The sequence below is a fragment of the Pelophylax lessonae genome (genome assembly GCF_965119305.1).
Source record: "Pelophylax lessonae genome assembly, chromosome: 5".
NCBI classification, from domain to species: Eukaryota; Metazoa; Chordata; class Amphibia; order Anura; family Ranidae; genus Pelophylax; species Pelophylax lessonae.
The window spans coordinates 342215214-342233365 of record NC_138772.1 but is presented as its reverse complement, the minus strand read 5'-3'; the positions used below and the strand labels follow the sequence as shown (position 1 = coordinate 342233365).

At 43.4% G+C, this 18152-nt stretch overlaps 1 protein-coding gene across 1 annotated transcript in view; it reads right to left on the bottom strand.

Annotated features, from left to right (window-relative positions):
* Positions 1-376: 376 nt before the first annotated feature.
* The window catches only part of STMND1 (stathmin domain containing 1), a 34956-nt gene continuing 17180 nt past the window's right edge, over positions 377-18152 (bottom strand). Inside the window, exons 3-5 of the mRNA XM_082259130.1 lie at positions 5723-5859; positions 5289-5423; positions 377-832 (exon numbers count right to left, since the gene is read on the bottom strand). Coding sequence (XP_082115256.1) covers positions 539-832; positions 5289-5423; positions 5723-5859 — 566 coding nt within the window. The 3' untranslated portion in view covers positions 377-538. The remainder of the gene's footprint in view (positions 833-5288; positions 5424-5722; positions 5860-18152) is intronic.

Sequence of the window (18152 nt, the reverse complement as noted above, 5' to 3'; positions counted from 1 at the left end):
CCAAGTGTGTTAGGACAGACAGTGTGGATATCTAGTTTACAACTGATAATGAAAATCTGCCAGTGGAGTAAAGACAGGATTAAGATGGTAAACAACTCCCCAGTTCCTTCCTTAATATTACATAGACAGGGAAATCTAAATAGTTTTTAGGATTTTTCAGTAAATAGAAAAGGTAAGCAGCAATTTTTCATTATTTTTAAAAGATATTCTATGTGAATGAAAACATGAAACATATATAAAGTAAGTGTTATTCCAATTCGACTGCAAAGATGGAGCTACACCTTGAGGGTCAGAAGTAGTTTCGCACCTTTCTGTAAGTGAATAATTCCATTATTGCACCTGGTACATTTAATTTAGGTTGCACCTACCTGTATACATTAAACAGTTGCTGTATTGATTTGGCCTATTTTCTCTATGCACCTAGAAGAAGGATCTTTTACTGCATTGCATATGAAGTGCAATCCTAATATCAAACGTCAGTATATATTTCTAGACTCAGATGCATATATCAAAGTACATTTTTTTAAGTGAGCTTGCATCAAAAGAGATCATTTTCAAAGTCATTGGTCTGGTCACTAGGTTTGTTATAGGTGTTGTCAGATTCCACAGCACCTATTTCATCAGGCTCTTCAGCTGGAATTCTGAGACTCTCTGTTGGTTCACTCATTACATTTTCCAGTGCAGCAAAATCTAAGGTTTCAGTTGGAGTTGTTTCTTCACCTTCTTGTCCATCATCAGGAGTGAAAGCCCCTTCCCTTCTAAATTGAGACTGACTAGGCAAGGCAGTCATTGGCCTTTCACGCAGCCTTTTCTTTAGTTCCTCTTCCTTTGTCTGGAATTTTCAAGCATTGCAATTGGTATTAGTGAAACAATTCACAATACAAAGCAACATTATCTTACTTAATTGACTCAGTTAGACCTTACACTAATACACTGAGTGATCGCTTTACAATCATGGTGCATTCAGTTTAAGTTTCAGTCACTTTAGTGTAAACTGCTTTGGAGAGCTTCGATTTCAATAGCAAATAGAAAAACAGTTCATACTAGGAATATACTCATCTCTTCAAACACTATAAATAGGGATAAGGTTCTGGTTCACTGCCACCATGGGTTAGAGCAGCCTTTTTCAACCAGGGTGCCCAGGCACCCTAGGGTGCCTTGAGGTTTCTTCAGGGGTGCCTTGGCAAAATGCCTAAAAATTGCCCACAAATTGTATACAAGCCAGCATGTGGATGAAGGCTTCCTTTTTAGTTACAGGTTTTCATTGTGCACCATTACAACCTTCTAGCTGCTGGCGTCCAAATGACCAATGGCATCATCAGTTGAGGAGCCTGCATATCACTTTTTTGACCCTCCCCTGCCCCTCTCCATTAGCGTTGGGGTCACATTAGCTAAGGGATGGAGAAAAACTGAGGGAGAAGAGAAATCTTGGAATACTAGTCAGTACCAGTTTGCAAAAGTTAATTTGCTTTGAAAGAAAAAAATAACCTCTCATGTTTGGTGTCTTGCTTGGACTTGTGAATGTTGCTGCATTGTGTAAAACTATTAGAATAGCTTTTACGTGTTTAAATGGGGTGTCTCAAGACTGTCCATCATTTTTTAAAGGGTGCCTCAAGATTGTCTATCATTTTTAAAGGGTGCCTTAACTGAAAAAAAGGTTAAGAAACACTAGGTTAGAGGCAAATCTTGTGGGTTTATTCATGCAAATTCATGTGCAGATTCACCAAAAATCAGAACACACTAGCCAGTGGGCTTAGAAGGGCCAATAAGAGGGCTTTTGGATAAGCCAGCCACCTCATTTAAAAACAGGGGAGCACAAGGTAGCCATCATGTCAGTGTATTGAAAGCTGCTTTGGCAAAAAAAAAAAAAAAAGAATAAAGAAAAACTGCAAAGGGAGCGATTAGGGTCAGTTAGAAAACTGTACTTTAATACTGTTTTGCTACCTATTAGGGCTATCAAGACATCTGCGTTTTTTTTTTCTTGTTTGGAAATATTGGAAGCTTTTGTTTTTAAGGTAATTTTGTGAGGTTTTGGGGTTTAATTTCTTTGGGGATTTTCTTTTAATTCATTTAATGTTAATAAGACCTTTGTGTTTGGGGTGCTCGAAGCGCAGCATTCACTTGTTACTGACCATCTGTTCTGGAATTGCAGAATTTTGCCACATTGTTTAAAAAAAAAAAAAAAAGCAAAGAACAGTGTGCACCTTAACCACTCCCCCTCCCCCCCATCCCAAAAGATAAAAGTTTGGCAATCATCGGTTAGGCCTATTATCCCAAATGAAAACTGTTCTTCTGCTGGCCAGTTTTACATTTCTGTATCCTTTGCAGTATCTTAATTCTTGTAATTTTGTGCCCTTTGTCCCTTGTAAATTTGGGCCTATGCTATTTAAAATTGTCATGCTGCTGGCCAATTTTACACTTCTGTGTCATCTGCAGTCTCTTAATTCTGCTAGTAAAACACTTGCCTGTACTTTTTAAATTTTAGCCAATTATCTTCCATTAAAAATGTCCTGCTGCTGGCTTATTTTTCTGTTTTATATGCAGTCTATTAATTGTAAATTAGAGTTTGATAGAAATTGGCCAGCAGCATGACAGGTTTACTGTGGCACCCCCCCACCCCACCGCACGCGCGTGACCCCCCCCCCTCGCACATTTTCTTGCACCTTTTTTGCACTTTATTTGACTTTTCTTTTTATGATCTCTAATAACTTAGTCCCCCTTAGAGACCCCCCTTACATCAGAGACCCTCACAGAGGCCCCCTTTAATTCAGAGACCCTCACAGAGGCCCCCCTTACATCAGAGACCCTCATAGAGCCCCCCCTTACATCAGAGACCCCCTTACATTAGAGACCCCCACAGAGCCCCCCCTTACATCAGAGACCCCCCACAGAGCTCCCCTTACATTAGAGACCCCCACACAGAGCCCCCTTACATCAGGGACCCCTCACAGAGCCCCCCCTACATCAGAGACCCCCCCACACAGAGCCCCCTTACATTAGAGACCCTCACACAGAGCCCCCTTACATCGGAGACCCCCCCACACAGAGCCCCCTTACATCAGGGACCCCTCACAGAGCTACCCCTACATCAGAGACCCTCACAGAGCCCCCCTTACATCAGAGACCCTCACAGAGCACCCCCTTACATTAGAGACCCCCACAGAGCCCCCCTTACATCAGAGACCCCCACAGAGCCCCCTCTTACATCAGAGACCCCCCACAGAGCCCCGCTTACATCAGAGACCCCCCCACACAGAGCCCCCCCTTACATCAGAAACCCCCCTACACAGAGCCCCCCCTTACATCAGAGACCCCCACACAGAGCCCCCCCCCTTACATCAGAAACCCCCCTACACAGAGCCCCCCTTTACATCAGAGACCCCCCACACAGAGCCCCCTTACATAAGTGACCTCCCATACATCAGAGACCGCCCACACAGAGCCCCCCTTACATCAGAGACCCCCACGCACAGCCCCCCTTACATCAGAGACCCCCACACAGAGCCCCCCTTAAATCAGAGATCCCCCCACACAGAGCCCCCTTACATCAGAGACCCCCCCACACAGAGCCCCCCCTTACATCAGAGACCCCCACACACAGAGCCCCTCTACATCAGAGACCCCCCACACATCAGAGACCCCTACACAGAGCCCCCCTTAAATCAGAGATCCCCCCACAAAGAGCCCCCTTACATCAGAGACCCCCCCACACAGAGCCCCCCCTTACATCAGAGACCCCCACACACACACAGCCCCTCTAAATCAGAGACCCCCCTTACATCAGAGACCCCCCACACATCAGAGACCCCCCTTACATCAGAGACCCCCCCACACAGAGCCCCCCCCTAGAACAGAGACCCCCCACACAGAGCCCCCTTTACATCAGAGACCCCCCACACAGAACCCCCCTTACATCAGAGACCCCCCCCCCACACAGAGCCCCCCCCTACATCAGAGACCCCCCACACTGAGCCCCCTTTACATCAGAGACCCCCCACACAGAACCCCCCTTACATCAGGGACCCCCCCGCCAAAGAGCCCCCCTACATCAGAGACCCTCACACATTAGAGACCCCCCTTACATCATAGACCCCCCCAAAAATCAGAGATCCCCCTTACATCAGAGACCCCCCCACACAGAGCCCCCCCTACATCAGAGACCCCCACACAGAGCCCCCCCCACACATCAGAGACCCCCTACATCAGAGACCCCCACACATCAGAGACCCCCCACACATCAAAGACCCCCCACGCAGAGCCCCCCTTACATCAGAGACCCCCCACACATCAAAGACCCCCCACACATCAAAGACCCCCACACATCACCCCCCCTTACATCAGAGAGTTTACTTACCTCAGTAGGGAGGCTCACGCTGTCTGCAGCTTTTCTTTTTTTCTTTAAACTTCCCACTCACACATACCCGGGGAGTGTGGGCGGGAGGAGGAGGAGAAGGGGCGGGAGAAGGAGCTGACGATCTCTTCTCTGGCGTCCCTGCAGAGAGGAGGGATCTGTCAGGGTGGATCGGAGGCTCAGCTGTGTGAGATACACAGCTCAGCCCTGCAGCTAGGAGACTGAGGCACAGCCGCACAGCGGGAGGTAAGCGGCGGCCGCGGTCCGTGTTAGCCTTGTGCAGGCCACGGTCACCGCTTACCTCCCGCTGTGTGCCCTGATCATCTGCGAGCTGTGATGGCCGCACGGCGCCCCTGTTGCCCATGGCGCCCTGTGCGGCTGCACAGCTCGCACACCCCAAAGGCTGGCCCTGGCCTGAAAATTATTCAGAATTAGAATGCTGTGTTGCTGCTGTTTGTACACCAAGCTACTGGCAAAAGAAGGCATCACCCAAGCAGGCTCTATACAGAAATTTGGGTTTATTTATTTTCTGCTCTTGAAGCAGCATGAAAAGACCCTCTCCCTGCTATATTTGTTTTTTTCCTTGACATGTATTTCGAATAGCAGTGCCCCGCTTCCCATTTTTTTTTCTACAGTAGTGTGCATACTGGCCTTCAAAATGCCCAGTCTATTAAGAGGATTCCCCTTCTTCCTATAGACGTCAATGGACATCTTAACTAAGTTTGGGTTTGCAGAGTTTTAAACAGGATCTAAAAATGAGTCGAAGACAGGCAGACATACCCATTCCGACCATTAGAGTGCATACTCCATACGGCAAGGGAAGGCCAGGATGGACACAAGGCCCTGGAATACTGGTTGATTATTACTGTTGTAGTGTTTATGGATACCTTAGCTTCTAGTAAAGATTAGTCAACCACTTTATGCAGGATATTATTACCTTTCTTCTTTCTTCAGCAGCCTTCATTTTAGTATCAATATCTTCTCTAGTTAGATTTTTATTTTTCTTCTTTTTGGTTTTAAGTTTCTCCAACTTTGCAGGAGGTCTCCTTAGAGGCTTCCCAGGTGTTTCCATCTGAAGGCAAATAAGACGTAGCCTTGTTATACAATTTGCATTGGAGAGAATAATAGAGATGTCCGTAAACATTCAAGTGAAATATGCAGAATAATAGAGAAGCCTCCCCTTCCAGGAACTAATTCAGCTGTTCACATGCTACACCACCAACTGCACTGTACCTTAGTAGTAATGGACTGTTGGCCAATCAGTCCTGTAAACAAAGGGGTCTATAAAAGACAGTTATGTTACTACCAAAGGGATCCTAAAAAGACACCTGTCGTTTGAATGTAGAAAAGTACACTTGGTCACATACTCACCATGACATCGTATGCTTCCCCATTCCTAACAACCTTGCTCTGACCCTGTATTATTCCTTCAGACATAAGCTTCTCCAGGATATCTGTGGAAGTTTGCCTTTCCCTTATGTCTGCTTGTCTGTTCAGCAGAGACGAATCTATAACACCAGAACAGAACAGAAATCAAAGTAAATGTAATGAAAACGTCAACATATAACACTGATAATGGGGTACTTTGACGCAGTGGTGGGCTTGAGCACTATATGGCCATATGGTGGGACCAAATCCCCATTTTTATTTATGGATTGTCTTCAAATTTGGTAGTTTCTTTTGCATGTGTGCGCTATTCTTTTTTAATATATATATATATATATATATATATATATATATATATATATATATATATATATATATACAGGGCTTTTTTTCTCAGAAAAAAGGTGCAGGAACTCAACCACGACCCTGTGTTTACAAGTGATAGTGGTGAGCAAGGAACAGAGGGTTTGAGCCAAAGGTGGTGGAACCGAGTTCCCCCAAGTTCCAGCTGAAAAAAAGCCCTGTATACATATATTATATATATAAAAATATAAAATTTACATACACGCAAGAGGTGTGTCCAGAAAGTAATGATATTTTAAAAATTAGTTTATTTTTCAACATTTTACAACTGAACATTGTCTCCTTCAAAGTATGTACCTTGTGACGATTTGCAGCACGGCTATCAATTACTTACCACACCCACTTCCCTGATGCTCCGCCCACTCCACATAATTAATCTCTGCCTACTTGTCATCAGATTATAGGGTCTACTCAATAAAGAGAGAATTACAGGAAATCGAAAAGGGAATTTTTAAATTTAAGGCCAAAGTAGCAGAGTTGGAATAATTCTCCCATTCAGCTGTACTACTTCTGCCTAATGTTTAAAATTCTCATCACAATTCCCTGCAATTCTAAAGTGTCAAATGTGCTTAGGTGTGACCATACCAAAAATGTAATATGTATAAGTGCAAGGTGTAAATAAGTACGATAAAACCTAATTATGCTGTCTGGTATTATTTACACCTTGCACTTTATTTATATTTACATATTACATTTTTTGTATGGTCATAGTCACACCTGAGCAGTTTTTGCTTTCATCCTACCTACCTTCATAACTAATAGACGAAGCTACAGGCTATATTATACAAAAATTAATTAAATGAGGAAGTACCTACATCCCAATTATGAAAAACAGGGGCAAATAGGAGGAAGGGATTTTTATGGTACAGTATCCGGGCAGATAGTCAGACCTACTAATGTATATAATGTATATAAAAATATCAACATTTTTTATTGTATACAGAGTAAAATAAATATTTAAAAGAAAGAACAAATTTATCAAATACATCAAAGAAATCAAAAAAATGAATCATCAAATACATCAAAAAAATCTTATATAATATCTTTGATCCTAAAATCTTAATATTTTTGATCTTTTTGATGTATTTGATGTTTAATTTTACTATGCATACAATAAAAAAATGTTGATATTTTTATATACATTAGTAGGTCTAATGTGATATGTTAAGGGAAGGGAGCGCTGATAGGTGAAAAGCTGCTACCAGGATTGTGAAATAAGAAATTAATAAATAAAAATGGTGCGCTAATTCAAATTGTGGTGTACATCCATCAAGCTCTGCAGCGAAACGAAGTCTAGGAGCACATTGCTTGGATTTCCCACCAACATCATGAGATCGTGGACTGAACATCTACATTGACTAATTGGGAAAAACCGCCTATCACCATTTGTAGGAGAAGGGATCAGCATTATTTCCTAAGTAGTGATTTTCAATCTCATCTTCCATATCTATTTGGTAAGAGGCCAATATTGTTTTTGCACCGGTGGTCTATACACAGTTGGAGGTGAACATCACGTGAAGTGTTTATTTTGCAAAACAGGGAATTTTACTTACTGCACCTATTTTCCACCAGGTAAGGAGGAAATTCACCAGGTGGAGGGATATCACAATTGTCTTTTGACTTTCTTGGATTTTCTTTCACATCATATATTTGAGCAATTCTGAGCACTATTGAAGAGAACACACTCTTCTTGCATTTTGGACTGTTGGACTATTTATTTATGTATTTTTGGTTTTTTTTTGGCTTTTGAGTCAAAGTCACCTATACACCTTTGATGTTGATTATTTATTCACCAATTTGTTGGTGTTTTACATATCAACATTTGTTTGTCACATTTTTACAAATGTACACCACAATTTGAATTAGCGCACCATTTTTATTTACTCATTAGTAGGTCTAACTATCTGTCCGGGTACTGTACCATAAAAAATCCCTTCCTCCTATTTGCCCCTGTTTCTCCATTTTTTTCCTACCTACCTTCATGTCTGTGAATGTGTCACTCTCGGTCTCCAGGGGTCCTTCTTTGCAGTGTGAAGGCATGTCATGATCATGTCTTCACTCTGAGGAGTCCTGTCCTTCTCTGCTGCTTTAGCGGTGCCGGCGAGGCGCCGCAGTCTGAGAACGAGTCCTTTGCTTTAAAAATGGTGCCAGGCAGGTCCATTATGTAACCTTGCATTCGCCCGCCTGGCCGAGCTTGTACGAGCTTTCCCCGAGCCCAGCAGCCGTCGGAACGGCGCATGTGCAGTTACGATGATGGCCCAGCACCATTTTTTACGGGCAGCCCGATGCAACACTGATTTGCCGGGACTAGTCCCGGCAGAGTGAATTACCCAGGACAGTTGACAGCTATGCTTGTGAAGACAACGCTCCTAGTGATTTCTCCACTTTTATAGCATCCCTGGAAGTCTTCAGGTGGAATGATGTTTAGAGCCTGCGTTGTGACTCTTTAGACATTATCCACACTACCAAAATCGTGTCCTTTCTCATGTCCTTTCTCATGTTTAAATCCTGAGTCACGATTTCATGAACAATTGACTTGGTAACTTCCATTCCCACTGCAATCATTCTGATAGTGAGCCATCGCTCAAAAATTTAACAGAATGTGGATGCAGTGAAGTCTGTTCTCAAACGTGACTGACAGCTCACTATCAGAATGATTGCAGAGGAAACGGGAATTACCAAGTCAATTGTTCATGAAACTGTGACTCAGGATTTGAACATGAGAAACAACACAATTTTGGTAGGGTGGATAATGTCCTAGGAACCACTACACAGGCTCTGAATGACATCCTACTTGCAAACTTCCAGGGATGCTATGAAGAATGAAAAAATAGCTGGGAGCGTTGTGCACACTCACAAGGTGCATACTTTGAAGGAAACAATGTTCAATTAAAACATTTTTCAATAAAATTATTTTTAAAATATTATTTTCATTACTTTATGGACACACTACATATTTACTACATTCATAAGCAGTTGAGTTAAAGTATAAATAAAGGCAAAACTTTTGTTTTAGTTTTGAATAGAGTGGAGAGGGATTAGAACACTTGTCAGATTTTATTGCTGTCTGTGGTCCTATTGAGGAGATTCACCCTCTCTACTTGCCCTGTTTACCATTATCATTGAAAGTGAAAGTAAAAGTAAATCCCAAATCGTGGGTTGTTCACAGAGAAGTAATGGGGAAATCTTCCAATGGGGACACTAGTTCTGGTGGCCTGGGGGTCCTAAAGGATTTCCCTTAATTTTCAGGGATTTCCTCTCACTTCCTGTCTGGCTATGGGACAGGAAGTGAAGGGAAATCTCCCCAATGGGACACAGATGGCAAAAAAGAAATTACAGGGATTATAACTCTCCCTTGCTTTATCCAAAATGAAACAAAAAAATAGTTTTGCCTAAAGTTCCACTTTAAACTTTTAGTCTGCATTCACACCTGGGTCTTTTGAATCGCGGGCAGATTTGTTGCGATTCTGGCAGCGATTTCAAAACGCCCAGGTGTGAATGACAAAACGCACATTTCAGATGCCATTCACTTGAATGGCACCTAAAAATCAGTGCAGTTCTGCCGCAATTGTCGTAAGATAAACCGCATCGTGTGAAACATGTTGCCCAAAAAGAGTGGCTGAACTTTTTTCGGGCGACAAGTTTCTAAAATTTTAGTGGGACCATCACAGCAGAACCACACTATTTTTTGGCGCTATTCAAATGAATGGCATCTGAAATGTGCGTTGTGCGATTTGTCATTTACACTTGGGCAAACCTGCTCGCTACTCAAAACAGCCAGATGTCAATGTAGCCTTATTGATTATGCCGTTTCTTTATCTTTTATCCTTGCCTATGTACCTGTTCAAGCTGGTTCCATAATTACTGCCCCAGATTTCCTGTGCCAGGGTGACTCCTTTCTCTTTTTAGCACCTTATGGAGCCATCCTTTCTGTCAGGGTTTTCCAATTATTTGTTTAATCTCAGTGCTACTAATCTCCTCCAGGCTTTTTGCAGCCACTTGCTGTCTATATATATGCCCCTTTTAAGCTTTGGACAGAGTGGGGAAGGCATAGAACAGGGGTGTCAAACTTGATTTAATCGCAGGCCACGGGACGGTTGTATCTGTAAGACTAGATGTTCAGAGCGCCCACAACGCCCCCCCATCCCCACATCAGATGTCAAGAGCCCCCTCCCCCACCATCAGAAGTCAAGAGTCCCCCACCCTCTCTTACATTACAGTGCACCCCCTTTACTATGTGCTGCTGCTGGGAAGAAGCTGGGGGGGGGGGGCTGCTAAGAAGAACATGCAGGGTCTGAAGGAGGACCAAAGGAGGGCTGGAGTCTGCAAATGCTGAGACCAGGAGAGGAAGAGACAAGAGAGTGCAGCGGCTGCACAGAGAGGCACAGGATCTGTAGGAAGAATTCTGTCCTCCTCTCTGCTGCTGACTGCTGAGACAAGAGGGGGGGGGGGGCGGCAGAGAGAAGGGGGTGCTTGGCTGCAGGAGAGGTGCAAGGGCCACATGAAATGACCTGGAGGGTAAGATTCAGCCCGCGGGCCTTGTGTTTGACACATGTGGCATAGAATCTCAGCACTAGGATTATCAGGAGAGCAAAGAATCCTCTTTACAAGGTTATTCCCAACCTTCCTGCCCAGACTGGTGACACTCAGTTGCTGCTCCCTTGCCGGTGAGCCAGATCTTGCAGCACTTCAGCCAGCAAGAGAGTAACGCTGTAGAAGCGGTTTGTGTTCTATTGTGCTGTCCTGCTCCTTGTGAGTTATTGCCAGCAACATGATCACAAGTGTGACATTGACTTTTGTCTGAATAAAGCATTTTGCTTATTTACAGTAACTCAATACTGGGCACTTTCACCCCCTTACTGCCCAGGTCAGTTTTCAACTTTCAGAGCTGTCACACTTTGAATGACGATTGCCCAATCATGCAATGCTGTACCCAAATTAGTTTTTTTAATAATTTTCTTTCCACAAATAGAGCTTTATTTTGGTGGTATTTAGTTACTGTTAGGTATGTCAGTGTGAGGCGAGAAGAGCTGATAAACGGCACTTCCTTGTTTACATGTGATCAGCTGTGATTGGACACAGCTGATCACATGGGTAAAGAGCCACGGTCACAGTCCTAGGGACACAGCGCACCCACGATCATTGCGTTGGGCCTGTCGCGATCAGGCCCGTCGCAACAAGGCAGGCAAACCAAGCAATTGCTTGGGGCCCCGAGCTGGCCTGGGGCCCCAAGACAACAGCTTTGTCAGTCATCTATTTCTCCTGGATATAAAATGTACAGCGGCAAACAGAGTCGGGCACTCCGGACGTGGTGTATATGACGGACGATAAGTAGTGGACGGAGGGGAGGGGCCCGGCGCTGGTTCAGTGTGAGGAGGGGAGCTGGGGAGGGGCCCGGCAGCGGTTCTGCTTCTGTGTGAGGTGGGGAGGGGCCCGGTGGCCGTTGCTGCTTTAGTGAGAGGAGGAGGAGGGGCCCAGGCTAGCGCTGGATTTCCATTGGTAGTGGCTAGTTCCTGCCCAGTAGAATTACCCTGGTGATGTCACAGACCATGTCAGAAGTACAGGAAGTGGATGGAACTCATCACATCCCATGTGTCTGCTCTGCAGTGAAGGTCTGTTCCTGGGTTTTTTTTCTGCTTCATATTCTGCAATCTTTGCCAAGGAGGGGGGGGATGTCTGTATATGGGGGAGGGATGTCTGTATATGGGGGGGGGTGTCTGTATATGGGGGGGATATCTGTATATGGGGGGGATATCTGTATATGGGGGGGGGATGTCTGTATATGGGGGGGGCATGTCTGTATATGGGGGGGGTGTCTGTATATGGGGGGGGTGTCTGTATATGGGGGGGGGCATGTCTGTATATGGGGGGGGGATGTCTGTATATGGGGGAGGGATGTCTGTATATGGGGGGGGTGTCTGTATATGGGGGGGATATCTGTATATGGGGGGGATATCTGTATATGGGGGGAGGGATGTCTGTATATGGGGGGGGCATGTCTGTATATGGGGGGGTGTCTGTATATGGGGGGGGGATGTCTGTATATGGGGGAGGGATGTCTGTATATGGGGGGGGTGTCTGTATATGGGGGGGATATCTGTATATGGGGGGGATATCTGTATATGGGGGGGGATGTCTGTATATGGGGGGGGGCATGTCTGTATATGGGGGGGGTGTCTATATATGGGGGGGGGCATGTCTGTATATGGGGGGGGATCTGTATATGGGGGGGATGTCTGTATATGGGGAGATGTCTGTATATGGGGGGGGGATCTGTATATGGGGGGGATGTCTGTATATGGGGGAGGGATGTCTGTATATGGGGGAGGGATGTCTGTATATGGGGGGGCATGTCTGTATATGGGGGGGATGTCTGTATATGGGGGGGGGATGTCTGTATATGGGGGGGGATGTCTGTATATGGGGGGGGCATGTCTGTATATGGGGGGGGGGGCATGTCTGTATATGGGGGGGGGTGTCTGTATATGGGGGGATATCTGTATATGGGGGGAATGTCTTTATATGGGGGAGGGATGTCTGTATATGGGGAAGAGGGATGTCTGTATATAGGGGGGGGATGTCTGTATATAGGGGGGGGATGTCTGTATGTAGGGGGAGGGATGTCTGTATATGGGGGGGATGTCTGTGTATGGGGGGATGTCTGTATATGGGGAAGAGGGATGTCTGTATATAGGGGGGGGATGTCTGTATGTAGGGGGAGGGATGTCTGTATATGGGGGGATCCAGCTCAACTCAATGGTCTCTCCTCTGAGGAATAATGTGTGTATTTGCATTATCCCACACAATTTTAATAAAAATATATATGAATCATATATTTTTATTAAAATTGTGTGGGATAATGCAAATGTATGTACACATCATTCCTCACAGGAGAGACCATTGAGTTGAGCTGGATTTCACATAGAGGCCATATGTTACAAGAACTACTCACAATCAAACAGAAACCGCCAGGGATCGTCAGTATGCGACGCTGACAAGCCCCCGCACACAGGACACCATGGAAATATATATATATATATATATATATTATACCTTTTAGCTGATAAAAAAAAAAAGGCTTTGCGTGTGTGCGGGGGGTCGGGGGGCCTCCATGTCCATTTTGCTTGGGGCCCCCAAATTCCTTCAAACGGCCCTGGTCGCGATAGCGGTGTCATATGACGTTGTATCACAACGAGAGCCGCCCTGCCCCGCCATCATTTTTCTATACGGCGGGTGGGAGAAGATTAAAGTACAACTAGGGCCAAAACGTCTTTTTTTCGTTTTAGATAGCGTGAAGAGGGAGTAGAACACCTGACAGTTTTTATTGCTCTCTGTGTCACCCTATCTAGTTGTCCTATTTACCATTATTATTGAAAGTGAAAGAAAATCCAAACTTTGGGTTGTCCCCAGAATAATAATAGAGGGGAAATCCTCCAATGGGACACTAATTCAGGTGACTTGGGGTGCCCCAAAGGATTCCCCTAATTTGCAGGGATTTCCTGTCACTTTTTGTTTGGCTATGGGACAGGAAGTGAAGGGAACGTTCTGCAATGAGACACAGTTGGTGAAAAAAAATCTGACAGGGGTTATAACCCTCCCCTACTCTATTCAAAATGGAAAAAAAAAAAAAAAGTTTTGCCCATAGTTCTACTTTAAGACAAGAGGAATAGCAACTGGTTTAAGATACCAACAAATCATTACATCAGGAGGAATCAGCCTAAAATATAGTGATACCACCTAAATTACACTGGAAAAACCTACATATATACAAAAGCCCATCACATGTCAGTTAAATGTGAAGAGTGAGATGGCTCTGATAAGACGACCGCAATCTACAGATCTGCTTAGAAGGAGAAAACAATTATCTTTATAGTATGTAAATGTGTTTATTCACTTTTAAAACATGCTTTTGTCACTAAAGGTTGAGATCACTTCTAGGAAGATAGGGGTTAGTTTGCTGCTAGGATACTGCCATTCAAGCTGTGTCTAATTACATAACAATAGAAGAAACAGTGAACACTGTCTTGTATGGTTGTCACTCAGGTTTTCACCTAAGCAACTCCATAATAAGTTCAAAAACATTGCATTAGCAACAGAGTACTTAACCACTTCAATACCGGGCACTTTTACCACCTTCCTGCCCAGACCAATTTTCAGCTTCACTGTCGCACTTTGAATGACAATTGGGCAGTCATGCAACACTGTACCCAAGCTACATTTTTCTATTTTTGTTCACACAAATAGAGATTTATTTTGGTGGTATTTAATCGTCACTGGGTTTTTTATTGTTGGCTAAATAAACAAAAAAAAAAAAAACAGAAAATTTTGGAAAAAAAACACGTTTTTCTTTGTTTCTGTTCTTAAGGTTCGCAAATAAATAATTGTTCTTCATAAATTTAGCCCAAATTTAGCCCATGTATTCTGCTACACTTTTTTTGGTGAAAATAACCCAAATCGGTGTATATTATTTAGTCTGTAGAAAAGGAATAGGAGTCCACAAACTATGGGATATACTGTATATCTGAAAACTACTGACATTTCTCTTGAGGCCCTGAAAGGCCAGGTCAGTAGAAATATCCCCCAAAATGACCCTTTTTTGGAAAGTAGACTGTCCAAGATCCAAGGTATCTAGTAAGGGGCATGGTGGGTTTTATGAAGTTGTAATTTTTTTTGTCATATTTTTTGAAAAATAAGGTAATAATAATGAAAAAAAAAAAAAATTCCCATTTTTTCCCCTTCATACTATCACCAGTGCCATACAGCGTCATCATATAACTGGTGTACCGGTGATCAGGAACACGGATTGGTGACAGTACGGAAAAAAAAAAAAATTATACTTATAAGTGATCAGGATTTTTTTTTTTAACACATTAGGTTTGCTTATAGCTATGAATTACATTGCTATAAGCAAGCTTTTTACTGAATGAAACGGAAACATTCAGTTTGTTTTGTTGTGATTAGCTGTGATTGGTCAAAGCCTATTACATTGTACAGATGGGCTGTGATTGGTCCTGTCTGTACCATGTGATCAAATTGACCAATCACAGCTAGCAACACATATGTACACACTGGATGGCATGAAAGGAAGCCATCCATTGTGTACAACTGTCATGTGACCTGCTGTGATTGGTCACAGCGATCACAGGGTACCAGAATGAGCAAGGGCAGGCCATGGACACAGCCAGTGACAGATCACACCGCTGAATGGCCCTGCAATCGAGCTTCCATATGACGTCCAGTCAGGATGGGAAAGCACCAGCCTGGCCGCCAATTGTCTATAGGCTGGGAGGAAGTGGTTAAACTTCTGTGAAAAAGTATTTAATATTTTGTGCCTGTAACAATATCAACCAATCATGCTTTGTAGTACATTTTTATAGTCTAGTAAAACATGAAAATATAATTCCTTACATATTAGGTATTAAATAAAAGAAGGGGAGATCATTCAAAATTTAAAGCAGTGAGATTGCTTTATGAAAAAAGCTGAAAGAAAGTTGGAAGTTTTTGTCTTAAGAAATCAGTTAGTTTTCTGTTCTGTTCTTTATTGATATACTGTACCTTAGAAAATGAAAATGTATGCCATTGCTTGGTAATAGGCAATATCCCCACTTATAATCTGGGATAAATCAACCTTGTTACCCCTTGAAAGGATTTCAATACAATTTAGGGCTGGGCAATTTTGCCTAAAAAAAAAAATCTTAGATTTTTAAAGAAAAATTTGAGTTTCGATTCGATTTTCGATTTTTTTTTCAATGCACTTAAAAAATGACTGCAGACATCAGATATAGTGTCAAAAGTGCAACTTTATTGCTATGATTGTCCTCAAGAGTTAAAATGCGTAGAATCCCAAAACAAAAAGTAAATGAGGCTCTGTCATTCAACAATTTCAAGCTTTAACCCAGGTCCTCAGGGTACTGTAGAAATCCCTGGTGGAAGTCATGGGATATGGGTACCTCAGGACCCCAAATGAGAAGAAGGATACTCTCTGGTGGAAAAAAGCCGACCTCTAATGGCAAAGGCTCGCATGGTCCAGTGTGCGGCCGCTACCTGGAACCGGGGCCGATGTATTGGACTACCGCTGTGTCTTCCGTGAAGACCGGAAGTCGCGCTAAGATGACGTCACCAAGGGAGGCCGGAAGTTACCCACAGAGATGAACAAGAAGCCGGGTGGGATGGAGCAAGTGATGCAGTAGCTTCTATGGAGCCTCCTGTTGCCACAACTACATGTTTCGCTACTGTGTAGCTTTGTCAAGTAGCGAAAAGTCAGAAAAAACTATTGTGGCAAAAAACTCGAGTTTGCAAAATAAAAATCGATTTACACTACAAAATCGATTAATCAATTAAATCGATTTTTTGCCCAGCCCTACAATACATGTACCATAGTTTGTTCATACATACAGGCATTTTGATAAAGCAGTGAACATGACATTCACCAAACATTCACTGCAGGTGAAGCCTTGCAGTCCCTCCTTCCCCACTGGTTAAAATGCGCTGCAAAGCCACACCACATCAAAATCGCAACCTGTTCCTGCTATCTGATTGCGGAGTGTATGTTAACAACACTCTGCAATCAGTTTGCAAAACGAAGCACGATTTTCAGAATCGGATCGCATAAGTGTGAACACCCAAGTGATCCGTTTCTGGTGCAGACAAAAAAAAAAAGGGTCCTGCACGAGTTTGTTCTGGATGCAATGTGAATTCAGCCATACAGTTTTTTATGGCTCATATACGGACATTTTTATAAAACAGTAAATGTGACATTCAGCAAATATTCACTGCAGGTGAATCAATCATCCTACTTTAAAACAGAAAGATACACCTGCAGTGAATGTTTGGTGAATATCACATTCACTGCTTTATAAATATACTCCAAAATGTGGCATTGAATGAATAAAAAAGCTACTAAGCATTTGTATATTCTGCTGTGTGAAAAGCGAAAGCCAGCATTATACCAAAATTGTATCTGCTGCTCCTTTTCCCTTTTGCTTTTCAGTTTCCTTCTATTAACTATTCTTACACTGCCCACTTTATATTATAGAAATATACTGTAGCTCAGTTTATAAATGGATGAATGCAATGCCAATTTCATACAATTACCTTTCTATTTTTATACTAATGTATGTTGTGCAGCTATAGTCTGAAAAGACCCTGTCGAGCTTTTGACTTGATGGAAAACGTCAAAGGAACTAAAGAAAATGTGAAGGGTATGTGTGCTTATAGATGTTCTTTGGCTAAGAGCTGAGCTGTGGAGTGTTCTGCTGCGGTAAAAAGAGAACCTATCACTGGTCAAATAAGCAGTTGTTGGCCGTTGATCAGGACTGCAAAAGCTGTGCACGTATCTACTAGAAAATGGTAACAATTTAACCACTTGCCTACTGTGCACTTAAACCCCCTTCCCATCCAGACCATTTTTTAGCTTTCAGCGCTCTCACACTTTGAATGACAATTGCACGGTCATGCTACACTGTACCCATATGAAATTTTTATCATTTTTTTTCACACAAATAGAGCTTTCTTTTGGTGGTATTTAATCACCTCTGGGGTTTTTATTTTTTACAAAAAAAAAGAAAAAAGCCAGAAAATTTTGAAAAAAAAAGTTTTTCTTATTTTCTGCGAGTAAATTTTGAAAATAAATACATTTTTCTCCTTCACTGATGTGCGCTGATGAGGCGGCACTGATATGCACTGATGAGGTGGCACTTATGGGCACTGATGAGGTGGCACTTATGGGCACTGATGAGGAGGTACTAATATGCCGCACTGATGAGCACTGATAGGCGGCACTGATAGGCGGCACTGATGAGCACTGATAGGCGGCACTGCTGGGCACTGAGAGGTGGCACTGAGAGGTGGCACTGCTGGGCACTGAGATGCGGCACTGACGGGCGGCACTGATGGGCACTGATAGGCGGCACTGATGGGCACTGGCGGATGGCACTGATGGACACTGACGGGTGGCACTGATGAGCACTGATGGGCGGCACTGATGGGCAGCACCATCAGTGCCCATACTCAGTGCCTGCTCATCTAGGCACTGATGGGCACTGACTGGCAG